At 35.4% G+C, this 19,278-nt stretch overlaps 1 protein-coding gene across 1 annotated transcript in view; it reads right to left on the bottom strand.

The window, feature by feature from the left end:
• The window catches only part of LOC150085512 (transforming growth factor-beta-induced protein ig-h3-like), a 71,204-nt gene extending 52,199 nt beyond the window's left edge, over positions 1-19,005 (bottom strand). Inside the window, exons 1-4 of the mRNA XM_090374085.1 lie at positions 18,926-19,005; positions 15,762-15,893; positions 7,697-7,801; positions 3,048-3,112 (exon numbers count right to left, since the gene is read on the bottom strand). Of these exons, the coding sequence (XP_090230211.1) occupies positions 3,048-3,112; positions 7,697-7,801; positions 15,762-15,850 (259 nt within the window). The 5' untranslated portion in view covers positions 15,851-15,893; positions 18,926-19,005. The remainder of the gene's footprint in view (positions 1-3,047; positions 3,113-7,696; positions 7,802-15,761; positions 15,894-18,925) is intronic.
• Positions 19,006-19,278: the final 273 nt, after the last annotated feature.

A 19,278-nucleotide genomic window follows, 5' to 3' on the forward strand; every position in this document is an offset into this window, starting at 1 on the left:
CTGCCGTATTTAGTAGTCATGGAGATTGAACCACGGTCACTCGAAGCGCGTGCACTTTTTGGGAATATTTTCTTTTTGATTTAGAGTGCATCAAAATATCGAAATGTGGATTAAGTATCAATCTTGACGGAACATTTCGCGGAATACTTGGTCAATATTCGCGGAATTAAACCTGTACTTTTATGCAGTTTGTAAGGGATTAAGGGGTAGCTATATAAGTCTTGTTCATACAGTGAAAGCGCCTCTGGCACCCACTGTGCACTTTAGAATTTCACTAAGATATTGAGGACCCAGTAAATTAGCTGTGTCAACAAAGCATCGGTTAAAATTTGGGCAGTAATTTTAACAACAACAAGCCCTCGGGTTTTTCGTCCAGTAAATAGAAAATCGACCACAGAACACACGCAATTTACAGACAATATACTGGTTAAAAGACTCATTATGATCTACTGACTACTGTAATGCCAAAATGCGTTAAGTGGCTAAAATGAGAAAAAGCTGGCAAAAAAAAAGTTCTGCTTGTACCCCGGCATGACCGGGCTAGCCGGGTGGGTAAAATGCCTGCCTGGCAACCCAAAGGTCGCGAGTTCGATTCCCGCCTCGGGCTTGGATCAAAGTACTGCAAAAAAACCTTGGGAGGTGCATTATGGCCACAGACGCCTATGCGCCAACAACTACCAAAAAAAAAAAAAAAAAAAAAGTACCCCGGCATAAATCAAAGGATTTTGTAATTTTGTCAAGGATGCAATAATTAACCATATTTGGTAGTCACGTGTTCTTGGGCCATGGTTCAAACGAACTCTTGTTCCCCATGCACTCTAGGTGATTGCACAGCTTCCGCGGGTCAAATTCATACATTACGTTCAATTGCTTAATTACGCGATTAAAAATTAATTTATTTAATTTTGGCCGCATCATAAACAACTTCTTTTCACATCCATTCGAATGATATACGATACACCTTTGTAGTTGCAGAACTCAATCACTAGTTGTGTACAAACATATATTCTAGAAGTTTTGATAAAGTGCCCATTATATCTACTGTAAGCTTGGAATAAGCTTACTTTTAATCGCATTTTTATTTTAGTTTTTGCAGCGGCAAACTTTTAAAGCTCCAAACTCATTAGCTTGTCGGAAGAGGAATTTGCTAAACTCCATAATCACAGCGGGGCAGTGCCGCACGAGCATGTTCAACCGGTTCTGTCGAATGGTCGAAACAATATTTCTGATTAATTTATTAAATATTATTCGTATTTAAAAATTTTGTACAGTATTATATAAAATTATTTCTTAGTTACAATAAAATTTGAAAAATAAAAAAAATCACTATTACAAAAACACCCCGCATAAGTTTTGCGCAGGATCCCAGGGTCCCGCAAGTAATTCTTGAACAGGGTCCTGTTCTGCAGCGGGGTTCGAATCAAATAGCAAATCAACGCCTTTGAACTGCAATATCGTAGGCAACAACCCAGTGCCGATGTAGCGATAAGGTGTCCGCTCTGCTGGAACGAAACAGTACCGCTGTCTGGCCAATTTTATCTGCGCATGCGTAGTATAAAAACCCCGACCCCTGCTGACTTCATCTACGCATTCACTGAGAAGCATAAATCTATTCATCCGATCCAACGCTTTATAACTTTCTAGAAAATATCTTGGCGATGATGATGACAAAAAAAAGAAAAAGAAAAAATTATTTTCAAACTCGATAATTTAAGTTTTACACAATATTAAAGTATTGCAACAGCCACGATGTCATTCGTTGACAGACACCTTCAGTTGCTTTCAAACAGTATAAAATAACTGAGTAGTTGCTATAACCAAGTCAATGGTGCGCAAACTTTCGTGCTACGACTTCCAAATTAATGCTCATATATGTGACAAGAGCTGGTGTTGTCATGTGCAACCGGTGCAGCTGCACTTGGCCTTCCATAATATTTATTGTCACGGCTAAGGTTTGCATTACGTATTTCATTTGTTAGTTGATAAAGGAACAAGACTAAGAAAAAAGGCGGAGGCTCCTTTATAAAAATATACCGCGATTCGCATTGACCCTGATCTCGAGCTGCGAACCTACTTCGAGTTTACTGCCATTATCGGTATTAGGGTATTTATATTGGTGGATATTTATTTGATTAAACAGTGCAATCAGTTTCTTTCTTTTTTTTTTTTTTTTTTACTAAGAAGTTTACACAGACAATGATTAAAAATGAGTGTTTGGAACGTAAAAAATTACTTCTTTATATTTAATTGTTAAAAATTATTTTAATTGCTTTAATTTGTATACCACTGTCCTAATTTAATGCTTTTAACTACATTAACATATGTATAATGTACCTTTTGTCTTCACCATGTTCGTCTGTCTGTCCGTCTGCATGTAATAATTTGATTACCATTAAAGTATTTTCATGAAACTTATATTTTGGCCTTTCAAAACGATTTATCGAGCCATTACAAATCTCATTAAAATTTGACTAATAGAAATCCGACAATTATTGTTTGTTTTTTTCCATCCTCGTGTAATAACTCGACTCCCAGTGGATGGAGTTTAGTGAAATTTTATATGTTCATATTTCAGAAAGATTTGTTGAGCCCTCCAAAATTTCATAAAATTAGATGAACAAAAATCCGACAGTTGTTATTTCTTTGTCCATAACATGCTCTAAGTCGCTGATGCGCCTTAAACCCTACTTCAACAACTTCATTTTAATCTAACTGTATTAAATTGTATGTAATATTCTTTTAGGAAATAATTAGTTTACTTCATTATTCTCTTCTACATTTCGAGCTAAGATTTACTCCATATTTTGACTTTCTTTGAAAGTATCATTTGTGATAATTATTTAGCAGGTGAAATATCTCCCACTTCCATTTTTTGTCATTCATCCATATTTAGTTTCGCAGGATTGTCTCTACTGTGCAATAACGTTCATTGGGGAAAATAAATAAGTAAAATAAAAACATAAATAAAAAAACCAGTCTTTCAAATACATAATTATTTCTTATTTGGTTGCTCTGCAGTGAATTGATGTAATATTTAACTATTTTACCTAAAGGACATCCTGCTTCCCCTCGAATCTTTTGGTATCCTTCACAACATGCAAATCTCACAATCCTGAAAAATATTAAAAGATAAAAATATTCAGTAAAACAGTGATTTTTATTCGAAATTTCATAATTGCACCCCGTTCAGGTGAATTAATTTTAAATAATTATTTAAAAAAAATAAATAAACAATAATGTTGCTATTCTGAATGCCTTTTTATTTCTAGTATACCACACACACACACACCGGTGTACATGTGGTTTTTGCGTCTTTTCATATCTTAAGTACTTTCCAGCGTGTACAATGCATCGTAATCTTATCTCTGAGTAGTTTTTTGTATAAGTTGCGATAAAAGAGAAAGACGGACTGTATCAGCTATTTTTAACTAAAGTTTGTGCAGAGTAAGAAATGAAAAACTTAGTAGCCCTAAGTGAGATTTATATGAGACTTTTAATATGAAATATTATAATTAATTTCATAAGTTTTGTGCCGTTTTAAGAGCTTGGGAAACAAGGAGGTGCAGTGAGCGAGTCCTGATGGTTTGTATATTTTATTACTTACTAGAAATTCTTCGACAGACTATTATTAGTAATGTTGAAGGATTGATAATTACAAAGTCAAAATTCGATAATAACGAAAAGAAATTATTTTAAATATGAGAGGATTTTGTACAAAAAGCCTCTCATCGTTTTGCATTGGGAAACGGAGTTTATAATTGCACAACTTTAACTAAATGTAAAATTCCTCCATCTAGGTTGCCTGGTGACCTCAGAAACACCGGACAGCTATTGTTTTCTCATATCCGCAGCATCCAGTTTCGTTTATCCGCAACTTCCGGTTTCGCCCATTCGCGTTAATTACTTCAAACTAAACAGACTTGTTGGATGTTTAGTACAACAAGAAAAAAAATAAAGTAATAAAAATAATAATAAAATAAAATAATAATAAAAACTCACCGAAAGTGGTAAGTTATAGTAAGAGATACTAATTTAAAACTAAACTGAAGAGTTACTTAAAGAGTTACTTAAAATAATATTCCACAACTTATAATAATTTAAATTTGATTGCGTAACTTTAAAAAAAATTTTTTTACAGAAAATGCCTTCGTATCAATTGCGAAATATATATATAAAAAAAACCAAAAAAAAACCGGGTTACTTCTTACAGGTTCAACCCAGAAACTTATGTTCAATTGTCCATATAAATTGGAATTTCATTGAAACATTTGAAATGTTTATTATTCTGGCTTTTTGAGAATATTATAAAAATTAATGAATACAATTCTACCTAAATAGTAGGAGTTTAATGTTTTTAAATTTAAAAAAAATTAAAAAATTAAAATTTTTTTTGTAAAATCAAAATTGAAAATTTTGTATATCCGGTTAAAACCAGAAGACCCGGCAACCCTGCTTCTTCCAGGCACATTTTAGTGTATTATTATTATTTTTGTTTGTTTTTATTTTAGATTACCGACTGCTAACTATTCTTATGAAATCTAAAAGATATTTCTTGGCTAAATGTCTTACCCATGCTTAATCAGACTCTTTCATTCTCATGAAATGTTCAGATCTCGTTTAAGGGGCTGGAGACGCAGGCGATCGACATGGGTGACAAATCTCATATTTATGGAGAGAATATAATAAACGTTGAACTGTAATTCGAAGAGTGAGAAAGAGAAAAATTAACAGATTAACATATCACAAATAAATCTGCAGGCTGACGGTTGATTAAATATCGAAAACAATGTACGAATCTGTGATTTATTTAGTAATGGCCAACAAACTGACCTAAATGGACTTAAGTCAGTTCATCTAGAATGCGGGTCAGCATCGTGGTTAAATGTGAAGTTCTACAAGAGAACGCATACGGAGGAAATTCTGTGAATTCCGATACTTTACAATTCGGAATTAATTAAAATCCAGCCCCTTAAACCCAGTCCATTTTTTTTAAATCGTTATTTTACAGTCTGAAAATATTAAGACACTCTGGTGATATTTCTCTCTTTTAGTTCTATCGCTTATTCAGTAAACTTCATAACTTAATGCGATCTGCTCTTGCAAATCACAGCTTTATGGCTGGTCTCCCAGCGCTTGTGCAAACTACTAACCAATTTGATGTCATTCTACAACAGCCAAGAGCGAAATAGAAAATGCTCATTGTGGGTACAGCTGGAAAAATGTGTGCTTGATTACATCTACAAATAATCTCTTCCATAAACAGCGACTTACTTCTCCACAGCGACTTACTCTACTTATTTTATTAAAATCAAAATGTCAAGTGTAATAAGACTGCTTGTACCTCGTTATAATTATTCCTTAAGAAAAATAGCCATTTTTATTATCCTCCAGTGAGAAAGTATTTTTTTTTCTCTGATGCACATTCATTGATATAAGCTTTTATGCTGTATTAGGTATGCATTTAAAGTTGACAAATAATAATATATTACGACAGTACACGAGAACATTTGCTGTGACTTTGTTTGCATTTAAGAAATTTAACTGATATTTACACTTTTAACGACGACACTATCTTTTAAATATGTACAAATGTAAAAGTTCACTCGTTCTTGCTCAATATATATTGAAATGTGCTTCTCAATTTTAAAGAGGTGCTGGATTTTAAAGAGCCTGCTGTATTACGTTTTATGAATCCGAGAGTTTCAGATCGCTGGTTGATGACTTTGTGAATACAGCGTATGTGTCAAATTTTCCTTTCCTGGTGAACGTAACACCTTATGTTACGTTCTGGTTGATATCTGTCGAGAAACAGCTATCTAACTTGATACCTGTCCTTTAATGAATCAATTCTTGAATATATGTCTCATCACTTTTAAAGTTTATAAATTATTTAAGAGTACTAGGTCTCTTGTGAAGATGATTTAGCAATACATGTATTTATTTTTCGGTTAATGGAGCAACCGATGTCTTTAGCACATTTAGTTGTAACTGATGAAGGATGATCCAAGATATGATCTGAAGACAAAGTGCGGCGCTCATGGAATCCACGAAACATTACATTCGAGTAATTATTGATACCTTTCAGTTTGTTTGTTGTCATAGTAGGTACCTGTATGTGGATATAGGATTATAAGCATCAACGTCAATCTCCCACACTTAGTTGACCGCGAATAATAATTCCTTCATTTACTAGTCATCAAGGATGAGTTAAATATTGCCATCCAGCTGATGCTGGAGAACATCTTAACATCGTCAAGAAACAGTAAGATAACGTATTGAGAGAGAGGAGCAGAATAAACAGTGGTAATACTGTATTATTAACGAAAATTTTAAATAGCATTTACCCCAAAATAATCCGTAAGGAACGTTACTGTGAAGAATAAGGTATTTTGAGTTAATGACAATGGCATTGAATCCCAAAGAATCCACCATCATTTTATGTATGGTGATATTAAGAATCTTGGCTACACAATTTTACAAAGAAAAACTAGTGCTGGAAAAAAAATTAATAAAAATAAAGAAAACAATAATAATAAAAATTACGTATACTAAGAAATGTAAAATGAATGATAAGAAGAAACCAATTTAAAGGGAGTAACTGTTGTAACAGATGCAATTAAATCTTGATGCACGTAGAACTGGATTATGAGACTACATCTTCAAACGCAAAGCAGCATTGGAAAAATATACAAATTAGGAATGACAAGCTAAAATAGATATGAAAATAGTGGATTGCTGCGTCATTATACAAATTGCAAGCCTATAAGTAAAAGGAAAGAAGAATAATGAAATATCAAGTGGTTGAAGAGCTCAAAGAGATCGAAAATCTAAATCATATTATGGATAAAACACAGCAAATAAATTAACCAGGAAGATAAATAGTTGAATGGGATGTTAAGGCGTCAGTATATTGTATCTGTAAATTGCGTGTATTCTGTGGTCGATTTGCCTGTTTGCTGGACGAAACCCGCGTGTCCGTGAGAAAAAATAGGCAACCTTTACCTGAGACCGACTAACAGACAGGTTGTGGCAATAGCTCATAAAAAATTCCTCGCATCATTGACGGGATTCGAACTTTTCTGCCTCGTGTGGATGGAACGGTGATTATATCAACTGTGTCATCCACGAGGGCAAACCATAAAGGATGGATTATCACAGCAAACATTGTGAGGGACCCACAACTATGAAAACCCATCGGAGAGATAGCTTTTCGTACATACTAAATTATCAGTGTGCTCTCCTGATGGTTTTTACTGTGATAATCCATCCCTTATTATTATTAGTAGTATTATTTTTTATTATTTTCTTAACTTTATTAATTTTTTCCAGCACTTGGGTTTAAGAAACCTGCTTCATGGTTAATTTATTTGCTGTGTTTTATCCATAATATGATTTAAATTTTTACTTTCTTTGGGATTTCAAACTACTTCATATTTTATTATTTTTCTTTCCTTTTACTTATAGGCTGGCAATCTATACAATGAACGCAGCAACCAATCATTTTCATACCAATTTCAACCTATCATTCCTAATTTCTGCTTGTGTATATAACAAATGAATTTAAATAAAATACAAAAATAAAACAGTAAGACAAAAGAATAATAAGACAGCGAGGCAGATATCGGGATTAAATTCTTAATTATTAATTTGCATATTCTAATTATTATTATTAAGTAATATTGTATTTGTAGCTTACGTTTCTTCTCCACAAATACTTCCTCCGGACCATGGAGTAGAAAAATAGCGATTTCCTGATCCAGCGCCTCTTCCTACAACTTGTTCTTGAACGCATACTTTGGGGCTTGTCCATGAAATAAATAATTAATAAAAACTTAACTTCAAACCTACTCATTTCTATTTTCATTTCGTTTTATTGTGCAAGTTTAAGTTAATTTGTATGTGTGTGTTGGAAAAGGAAATTGAACAAACAAGTTAAATTAGAACAGTGCTTCCTGATTGTGGCCATACCTTTCACGATAGGAAAACAGATACCGGATAAGATGTATAATCATGTGCCGGAAACCAAGTGGTTTTTATATTTCCCCAACTCGGAATTTGAAATTTAGCTCGTGAATTTTTGCAAGTAACTAGAAAATAGATAGGCATTTAGGATTTGTGTACTGCTTTTCAAGATTGTTTTTTTCCTTAATTATTGTCCTCGGATTAGATAATCCGAGGACAAAATGTTTTCCTTAACCTTTTTAAGATAGCCAATTATCTGAGCCCCAACTGTTCACATTTGCAAACTACGTATAACAATTTACATGTATTGGTGTTGCCCAACACATCCTGAATCAGTGGTGTAATAAATAGGAACATGTAATTGTTAATGGAGTATAAGGCAGAGACCGAGTCAGCAAACGCAATAGTCAGTACCCGCTTTCCCCGATGGAGGTAAAATAGCTCATGCAGGTGTAGTTTATGTTAAATTATTGCGAAACCGGCTCTACCAAAGCTATCGTTAGAAGAGTAGGAGCTGTGCAGGTCACTCCAGGCCTATCTTTATCATGACATTAAACTAGACGAAACGAATGTGTTAAATCTGTACAGGAGAGCTACACTACACTGTCAAACGTACTGAAACACCAAGAGGTAACAGTAGTTTACAGATCACATTTTAATAAAGCGTATGGTATGGTATGGCCTTTTTTATACGTCTTTAGCCTGAAATACAGCACACGTGGAACACTCACCCCCACTTTTTGACAAGTGTCAGCAGAAATATTTCTGTCTTCCTCCAATACAGAAATATTTCTGTCTTCCTCCAATACAGAAATATTTCTGTCGTCTTCCAAGAGAACCGTTTTAAATGAACAGACTTTTTTTGCATCTTTCCATTTCGTTCCACAGTAATTTTATTTTCGAACTGGGACGTTGAGAGATAACGCTGATTCAGATGCAAAATGCATAATGAATCCTCCTTGATTTTATATATATGTGTGTGAGTTTATGTCTACATGTAAATATCAGGCTTAAAAAGCAACAAGTCAATTCTAATATACAATAAATCAAGAAGATAAAAGTAATAAAATAAAAACATTTATTTTTTTATCATTTTAAGTTTCTATAATTTTTTAATAATTATTAAAAATGAATTTAATTTAATTTAAGTAATTAAGAATTGATAGAGTTCTAAATGGAGTATGGTACCCCATCCCCTCTCGACGGGTCTGGGATCAGGCCATGGCGCTTAGTGGATAATTCCATCGTCATATTTTCTTCACAAAAGTTGTGACACTTCGAACTTTGATGGAGCATTGACCTGTTGAAAAACGTAAGTTCCTGCGCTATAAACTTGCATTAGGATGTCATATTAGCGCTCCTTCTGAAGCTGTCCTACACCACGACACAAAAAGCAGACCGACCCAGACCATCGGACTGTTAACATTAACTTGATCAAAATCGCAGTGGACAACACATCGAACTCCTCCATCTGATGCAAACAGCGTGTATCGAAATTTTCCGCTCTTTTCACCTCCTCTTACAAGGGGGACACCATTGTATCCGTTGCTGCTGCTGCTACTTCTATCTGAAGCCAAAAAATACTTCCTGTCGCAACGGAAGAAGCATTTATGAGCTTTTTTTCACAACTTGGCCGAGTTATTCAGTTTCATGAAATGGGGCCCCATCTCATGAAAACTCAATAACCTGTTTAACCTGTCTGAATAAACTCAATAACCTGTCGGGCTGCCTGTTTTTTGGGAGAAAATACGCTGCCTCTCTGATCGATATTCAGCTTTAGTATGGACAATTGTTTTCCACTTACAATGTTTTAAGATAGCTATTTAAATACTATCTGAACCTAACTGTTAACGTTTGAAAACTGTGCAGCGCAATTTATTACTTTTGCCTTTAAACTTCAGATGGAGGTGTTTGGAAGAATATTGGGAAACTGAAATCCATCGCACATTCAAATTCACTGAATTCTGACTTTCTGCAGTTTTATTTTTATCTCTATGCTATCGCTCTGTCTATAATGTTTGCCTAGTCAACATTTTCTGTAAACTATACCTTATTTGTCCCAATACTTTTAGTAACATAGTTCGATTTTTAATTATATGAATTAAAATCGATTTGAATATTCGAAAATTTAAAGTTACAAAACACAAATCGTAATTAATGAATTAGTCAAAGAAATAATTGGTGTTACCCTGAAAGCAACACTTTTTTATTGTCTAAATTAAGTTTTATTATACCTTGAATAAGTTGCAAAGAAGTAGCTCATGAAATTCAGTGTGTTCGTACTACTGCAGATAAAATTAAATTAGTAAATCTGCCATATATTTTAAAAGAAGTAAGAAATAAAACTCATCACGAACGACATTAGGAATTATCAAATGCTATACTGTCTGTGCTTCCACCAATTCAGCAATTCAATATGCATACCACTCCTTTTAAGCTAAGTAGTTAAACTATTTAATTTCTATAAAAGATAAAGTGTCATCTAAAACCATTTTTTTTTGTGACCAATATCATATTAACTTTATCTTCATGCATAAATTAGGTTAATTTTTTAATAAACACTAAGATACAATAGTTTACGTTTTAGCATCCAAGCAGAACCGTGCAACGGTATCTGAGGGCTCGGGTGTATGGTTACTTTTGGGACCCCTTTCTTTTATTATAATTTAATAAACGTTTTCGGGCCTCCCTTTTGTGTTTGGGACCGGATGTATCGCCTCCGGCACACTATCATTTGCACTGCTTTGTATATAGGGTATCAAACGATGAAGATCAGCACTTCAAAAAATTCCCTTTCAACTCACCCTTAGAATTTTCTACCAAAATGTCCGGAGTCTCTGAAATCTTCAACAGCGTGGATGTAATTTGTCTATCAGAAACATGGGTCGAACCTGACCAGGAGTCAATAGCCTGTGCTCCGGCCGCTGGATATTAATCGTTTTTCACATTAAGATCTCAATCCAGAGGCGGCGATGTTGCCATCTTCGTCAAAGATTCCAACCTGAAATTTGTGCACGTCTCATCTAGCAACTCCTTATTTTATAAAGCAATACTCGTGACTGTGAAGTTTAATGCCCGTTTAATCGATTTAGCGGCAATCTACATCCCCCCCCCCCCAAGTTTCAGATATTGCAACAATTGACGATGCTACTGGCTGGATAATGAGTAAGTTTGCAACTCAAATGAGTAAGTTTGCAACCCCTTTGCAACTCACATTCTCTGTGACGATTTTAACCTTCCACCGCATCTGGCCCCTCTCCTTCAACGACTAATGAACAAACTCTGTCCATTAAAGTTTACGATTATCAATGAGGAGCCAACGAGAGGCACTAATCGTCTCGACCTGATTCTATGTCCTGGCATTTGCAGAGTCGACATTCCACCAGAAACGTCCTTCAAATCAGATCACGACCCAATTGCATTACTTTTTGTACTGCCTATGCCCAGCTTCAATTGCCATAATACGGTGGAAAATAAAATCATTTTTTCTCCGATTTTTCTTGATCCCAAAAAGTGCCTCGAGGCACATTTTGGGATCAAGAGATTTAGGCACAGTGTATTCCATGGCATGTACTTGATGGATGTGACCCAATCCTCGCAGTTGACTTAATCACAAGAAGGATAAATGCAGTCACCCTCTATGCGTCAGCCAAAACCGTACGTACTTCTCCAAGGAGTAGAGCTTGGTGAACCAAAGATTTAGCCCACAGTTTCCACAACAAGCAGTATACATTAACAGGCAATGGAAAATCTCTGGCACAACCCAAGATCGGATCCTGTATTCCAGAGCAAGAGCTGTTTTCAACCGACTCAAGGCATCTGCCATAAAGAGATACACCGATGCCACCTTGTCTAAAGGAAAAGCGCCATACTCATCCAGACACAGTGTCATTAATCCCAATCTTGATATAGATAACTGGATGGACTACATTTCAAGATTCAAAGCCAATTCCGCTTCTGCAAAAATTCCTCTCCAATACTATCAATTTGCTCCTACTGATGACCTCTCCATCATCTCCATCACAAGACAGCAACTGATAAATGCCTAAACTCCCTGCTTCCATCTAGTACAGCAGGCCGAGATAAAATACCTCATTTCATAATTAAGTGCCTTAGCCCCGCTCCTACATCCTGGATGCATTGCTCTCAATCTACAATTCGGTTCTTTCCACACGAGTTTTCCCTGCTCAGTGGAATGAATACTCTGAGTCCACTGTCTAAGGTTCAAGCGCCAACAAGCCCAAAAGATATCAGACCAATCTCAACTTCTTCCACCCTTCTCAACCTCGTTGAAAAGGTACTCCTTCCAGCATTAAACAAACAGCTGATGCCACAGAAACCGAAACAGTTCCACTTTGCAGTCGCAAATAGATCCACCATAACAATCCTCATGGCGGCACAGACATCAATTCTTCAGACCTTCGAAAATAAATCCGAATTAGCTATTGTGTACGCCGATATTGAAGCTGCTTTTGACAGCTTAGACATCATCACAGCCCTTCTCAGCCTTCCGCAATTCTTCTTCAGGATAAATGGAGATCTACTAGCTTTCTTCACCGCTTTATTGAGGAATAAAAGTGTCCACCTCACAATGAAGAAGACCCACTTTACAAGGAAAACCAATGCAGGAGTCCCACGAGGTGGCGTCCTGTCTGGCCTCCTTTTCTCAGCCATTCTAATTCCGTTCATGTGTCCCCGTGATGGTGCTCTAATATACGCTGATGATATAAAGTTCCTTACCTTAATCCCACCATCTGCAAACCCAAAGGCAATTACGTCTTCAATCACTGAGAACTTGACCGCTCTTGCAACTTACTTGAAGATGTTTGGGTTAAACCTTAACCCTTCAAAATCTGCAATAATGATTTACTCATTGAAACAGCAACCAACGGTTATTCAACCATCAGTTTCTGGCACTCTCATCCCAGTGGTTACCTGCTATAAGGACCTCGGTGTCAATTTTGATCCGAAGCTGAGATTCGATGTGCATACAGAATACCTCCGGAAGCGACTGAATACCCTACGCTGGAGAGCGAAGCAACACTTACTTCATTCCAACGATGCCGCAACCACTACCAGATATCTTCAAGCCACTGTTTATCCGGTTATTTTATACGCTGCTGAAATTTGGGCATCTTCGTCGCCCTCACTTCAAAAACCGGTGTTCGCGTGTGAATACTGGACCCTCAAATGGGCCACAAATAAGCATCCCCAACCCCCTCAATTGAGAACAACTGACACGGCTGAGCAGAAAAATGTACTTAGGCTTCCTAAGTTAATTGACAGCAGGCGTTTAATGACTACAGTAAAAATGTACACAGGAGTGATAAACGCCCCAAACATCTGGGATATCTGTCAATAGCACAATCCTCTGCCATCCTTGAGGTCAGACCCCACACTAATCCTCAAATACAACTGGCTGAAACTGTGTAATCGTTTCCTACCTGCCCAGGCACTCTAAAAAATTCAGGGGAGTGCCTGGAACGAGTCTTGGAATTAACCTGCAGAAAATGGTTAACGACTACAAATTCTGTCGCATTCTCCTCGAGTGAGTCGAATCTGTTGAACTGGGATAAATTCTTCCAAATTGTGTTACGATGTTCAGTTCTGTTCCTGTTATATTTTCAATTTACGTGTTTTATTTTTGTGTAACTCATAATATCCCATGTAACTTAATTTTACCGATTTAATTACATGTATCATTCCTTAATATAAAACTCCTGGCCATGTCGCCGTGATGAGAACTATTGTTTCTAGTACTTGTGCCGTACTTAGCAGCAATAAAGAAGTTTATTATGTTTATTTATCAATTTACCAAGTTGTGAATGCCTATTGTATCGGAAGTACTTTGACTCAATTCGGTTTCACTATGGTACCGGTCACCAGGGCTATCATTTTCGAGGTTCTATTAGCAAGTCTTCCCAAAACTAACATCTTTCTGAAAAGCTGGCATCCTGTTTTAGAAAGGGGGATGTTGGTTTCTAATTTTGCTTTTTAATTTCGTTTTTAATCCCGTTATTTTTCAATTTCTCGCCTTGCATTATATTAAACCATACGGATTCATGAGGTGAGTTTTAATACTTACTCATACACCTTAATTTTTTTTTGAATTATCTAAAAGTAATTTCAAATATTCGCTACTGAAGAAATTATCTTAGATTAATCACGTTGATCTTAGGCAGTGCCACATCAGGAGTAAAGCAAACGGAAGTTTATCTCAGGAACGTAACAGCCCATACAAAACTATAGCTAGAAGTATTCTGTGATTGTGAAGGGGATGCATATTTATTATTTTTTCCTGGGTGCGAAAATATCTAGTTATGTCCTGGTCTTGGGCGCTTCTGCACCTGATTGTTGTGAGAGAGGTTTTCCTTATGGCCTGTTACTAGGAGCATAAGGGTTGTACTCGTAAGTATGTAGTTCGATGCAGTAGTTTGTGGTTGATAACAACGGCTATTCCTTGGAGCAACATAACCACCAACGAGGAACTTTTGCTGGATTAACACACGAGTGAACTTTTGTGGATTCCAGCACATTCAGGCATTAAAGGGAATGAATTGGCTGATATTTCTGCTAAAAATCCATCAACTTTAGACTTAACCTCTGTCTTTATTCCAGCTTCTGTTTATAATATCATAATTCAAACAGCATACCATGCACAGTGGACAGAACTATGGCATAAACCAACAAATAATAAACTCTTCCTATTGAAACAAGATCCAGAATTTTGGCACTCAAGCATTCAGACAGTTCGGAGAGAAAAAAATGGTACTCGCACGGATTAGAATAGGCCATACTCATCTTCATCTACTCGCAGGCGATGATCCTCCTCAATGTTCACACTGCTCGGAACATCTAACAGTCAAACATATTTTGATTGACTGTGACATTATCAACAACATCGAACTTCAATATTTCTTTCTCTGGCTAATCTCCGAGAATCGATGACATTGAATCATATCATTGGAGTGGAGGCAAATATTAAAATGAACTTCACTGTTTTTTGAAATAAATTAGAATTTATGATCGAATATAAATAGTTTCTGAGCTGAATTCATATTAATTATTATTTTTAACATTCCTATGAATAGGTGCACTATAGCTACAGCAGCTTGTGAGCCATTAAACACCCTTACCACACACACGCATACTAAATAAACACCACCTGGCGAAAAATTTTTTTGATATTGTTTAAATTTAACTAAGTTGAACAAATATGTATTGGGCTCACTAACTTCTCACAGCTAGTTCCATTTTGAGTGACGGAGCATGCAACGTAGTGGTATTTTCACCACGAATAACAACATCGAAGATAAGCAGGGGTTTTCGACTTATGTTCCACTGAACATATGTTTTAAAGATTCCGTGGAAAACGTAGCAGAATGGCTAAATGATGTATTGAAGAGGACTTTTTCTACATCTGCTAAAACAAAAACTTTTTTCCATCGCCAAAAAAGTGGTTATCCAATTCCTTTTTAAACTCATCAAACTATAAATAAACTTTTAAACATAACCAAACTATTCATTTACTTTTTAAACATGCTCCTCTTGAATTAGCCAGCCCCCCTAACTAGTCTAGGGGCAAAGGAGGGTCTCACAGTTCAAGAGATTTTAAAAATTATGTAAAGCGGTGTTGAGTTAAGACAGATTTGGCATCAATTAAAAAAAGTAAACATCTGGAATAAATAGTGTCTGAAAAGTTAATTAAAATCTTGACAGTGCAAAATTACTGCAGCTAAGGCTTTTACTAGAAATATCATTGTTATTTTAGATTGTTAATTTACTTAAAATCTACTTACCCTTGTTTTCTGGATAGCTCCTGCCACCACTTGCAGTCCAGTAGCTGGAAGAAGGCGACAAATAAAATACTACTTCCTAAGTGCTTCATTGATTCCGTTAAAGACTTCTTTCTTGAGACCAGTTTTCAGTTTCTGTAACGTACAGTTCAAAGCAATAGTATTAGATAATCTGAACAACAGATCGAAAAAAAAAATTGTAGACCGAGCAGTTTACAGTATACTCCTATGAATTTATTTTGATCTTCCAAGTGATGAGTTACCAAAATCTTAACAACCAGTTCCCTTAAAAAGTTCTGATTTAAGGGATATAACGCAATGTATTTCATGTTAATTAAGCGATGTCATATATATAAGTAAAATATGAATTCCAAAAAAGTTCTGTGTCTGCCAGGGATCGAACCTGGGACCTTCCGCATGTTAAACGGAAGGTTCCAGGTAAAAAATTAAAAAATAAATACGTATAAGCAGACACGCACCTAGTGCAAATACATGTTTTGCTAGGGACATCTACGCTTATTTTTATTTATTTATTATTATTTTATTTTTTTTATTTTTTTTTTTTTTGCCGTTTAAAACTCCTTAGTTCTTTCTTTTTATTACAAAAGTACATTAACTCCACAAATTTTCAGAACGGGACACGTTTATATGACTTTTTTTATTTTTTATTTATTTACCTACATAATGTAGGTAGTTGCTTTTGATAATTCACTTCAAGGACTGTTTAATAAAATGAAACTTGTTAGAAAAAGTGATTTTGAAAACGAAGTATTTACTGTTTATTTTACCTGTGTGTAATTTAAAAGCAACTTATACTGTTACAAAATATCGAAAAACGACATTTCACTATATAAAATTATTTCCAGATTTGATTTCTATTGGATTTTGTGATGTTTCGTTTCAGTTTAGTTTATTCACCTGATTGATCAGAATAAATACATTCTAGCTTCGTGTATTCGGTGGGTTGGCAAATGGATTCGAGTATAAAATTTAAGTTTGTACACCTGTCTTTCCTTTGTGACAAACGGTGCAAGCAAGTCACGCATTTCACAACTATAAGGGCGTAATGGCTCGAACATTTTATTTGCTCTTTAACAACTACATCGAACCTACCAATCGAGCCCCCAGATTCTTGGACATCTTCGATATCGGACCTGGCGTTATGTACTTTTAGTTTTGCCACTTTAAGCAGAACCAGGTTCAGCCATCTCATTACTTGGACAGTAACAGGCAAATACCGACTCTTTTCATGAAAAGGGTACGCTACACTTTGATCTTAGCTAAACGGCCGAGAAGCAATGTGAAAAGCGAAATGCGAGAAGCGATGTGAAAAACAACTATTTTTCTGTCTTTGAGAGCCACCTCTTGGATACAGTGGCTTCCACGATAACACAGCCCCGACCGCAGGTTTTTCAAAACCAGTCTCTCTTTTTTTTATTTCAATGAAGAATTAAAACAAGTCACTACTTAGTTTTTCCCACCCATTTTCTTAACGCTGCTAACCATTCTTTAAAATACGTGATTAAAACAGCACAATACCCAGAAGTCTTGAAGCTTTGTGTGTGTTTCCAAATTCCTTCACATCATGCAAATATAGAAATGATATTTTATTTGAAAACATAGAAGAGAAAAGTTCAAGGGAAGTTTCTAAACTGAAAATGATACTTGTAGTATCCCTTGCAATCAGGTCTCCTCGCAGGCATCTAGAACCTGCCAGGAGACATGATTGAAGTGTTTAAGGCTTTAAATGGATTGAGTAAACTAAATGCTGATGGCATCCTTGCTCTTTCTCAGCAATACACATACAGGGTAGATGCTAATTTGATTTCAGTCAGAGAGTAATTAGTTGTTGAAATAAACTTACTTCTGGTGTTGTAGAAGTGGGTAGTTTGAATAAATTTAAGGAAAAATTAGATAAATTATTAAAGGGAAATGGAGAGATGACGTGGGTATTTTTTGCCTTTTTTGCTGATACTATACAAGCTTTCTTCCTTGTATCACTAGCCACTACTAATACCAAATGTGCGTACCACTTATCTAAACATAGTAAGTTTAATTTAATTAACAAAAAATATGTCTAGAAACATTTACAAAAGAACTCAATGGATACTACTCAGTTCAAAGAGCTCACAATTAATTCATGCTGTTCTCAAACATAAAGACCTGGCGGTTATCCTCAAAATTCCTAAAAATCTCTAAAACCAGAAGCCTTTAAATCCTTCTACCTTACAAAACATCTAATGCCATTAAATATTAACCACTGATTTGCGTTGAATTTAATATATGCATAGTCTGTTTATTCTGTACTCGTAATAACTTAACATCAATTCTGGCCACTAACTACTAATTGAAATGAGCTTATGGAGGGGCTAACCTTTCTTTCTTATTCCTTTCCATTTTGAGGATGCTGCATTCTCTTCCCTTAACCACATCTAGCGGCAGAAATAATTCCAAACTCAAACTTATATAAGAGGACAATAGCATGAATGGTCACTATAGTTTTCCTCTCTTCGACAATAATCTTAATTAACTTAAATTCTGACTGAGAGTCGAAAGATCTGTATTAATGCTAATAACTTCTTTTAATGTGTGATGTAAACTGGAACCATGCCAAGACCTTTATGTGCCTGGATGAAAACAAGAAAATGTTGCTCCTCAGTAGATGAAATAGTTCCAGTAATATACTATGAATTTTGTCCTCTTCTCTTTGATCGAACTAGTTCATTTTGCCATTCCTGAGAAAATACACTTGGATTTGGTCGCTCCAGGTTTCCATTTCAAACAAGGCCGTGGATGTAAATTAAGAATCTTAATTGTTGATTTATTTACTTCACCAATGAATGCTGTTCTGTTAAGTACATGCAGCAACTTTTCTATTAATTCTGCTGGTTTTTTTAGTTTCTTTAGTTCAAAAATGAATGTAAGGCACATTTACAAAGTGATGCTTTCTCTTATAGTTCGCATTCCAAATAAATTACCGGTTATGTTTCTAAAGGCGAAACAATCAAGGAAATGTGCAAAACTTCACAAAAATGACATTAATATAAATGGTTCTATTTGTTAATTTGTGCTTATATAATGTGCAAATTAGAATTTCCTCCAAGGTTGGTTGAATACGCTTTCGAAAATATGGTCTTGAATCGGAAAACGAAACAGTTAATACTCACCGAAGTGCTTGTCAACCGAAGGACTGCGACAAATTGAACTCACACGTGTCATTTTACTTCGCCGATGCTAAGCAGTCATCATGTGGGCGGAATTCCAGGGTGAAGGTTAGGTCAGTTTTTGACTGTTTCTTCCAGACAGCTAGAACTTACTCTGATGCTAATATGCATCGAAAACGTCCTTGGACTGAATAAAGTAATTAACGTTAATGGTTCGAATAGAAGATTTTTCTTGAGAACTTTACGGCCATACTTAAACATAAACTTTCCTTTTTCTTGATAATTTCGAGTGTAAAGTTTGGATGTAATTTTATATATAGTCAAGTATTTAATTGTAATGATTTTTCTCTGATTGT

This window comes from Mastigoproctus giganteus, chromosome 5, assembly GCF_048544385.1.
Source record: "Mastigoproctus giganteus isolate SK-2022 chromosome 5, ASM4854438v1, whole genome shotgun sequence".
In the NCBI taxonomy this organism is placed as follows: domain Eukaryota; kingdom Metazoa; phylum Arthropoda; class Arachnida; order Uropygi; family Thelyphonidae; genus Mastigoproctus; species Mastigoproctus giganteus.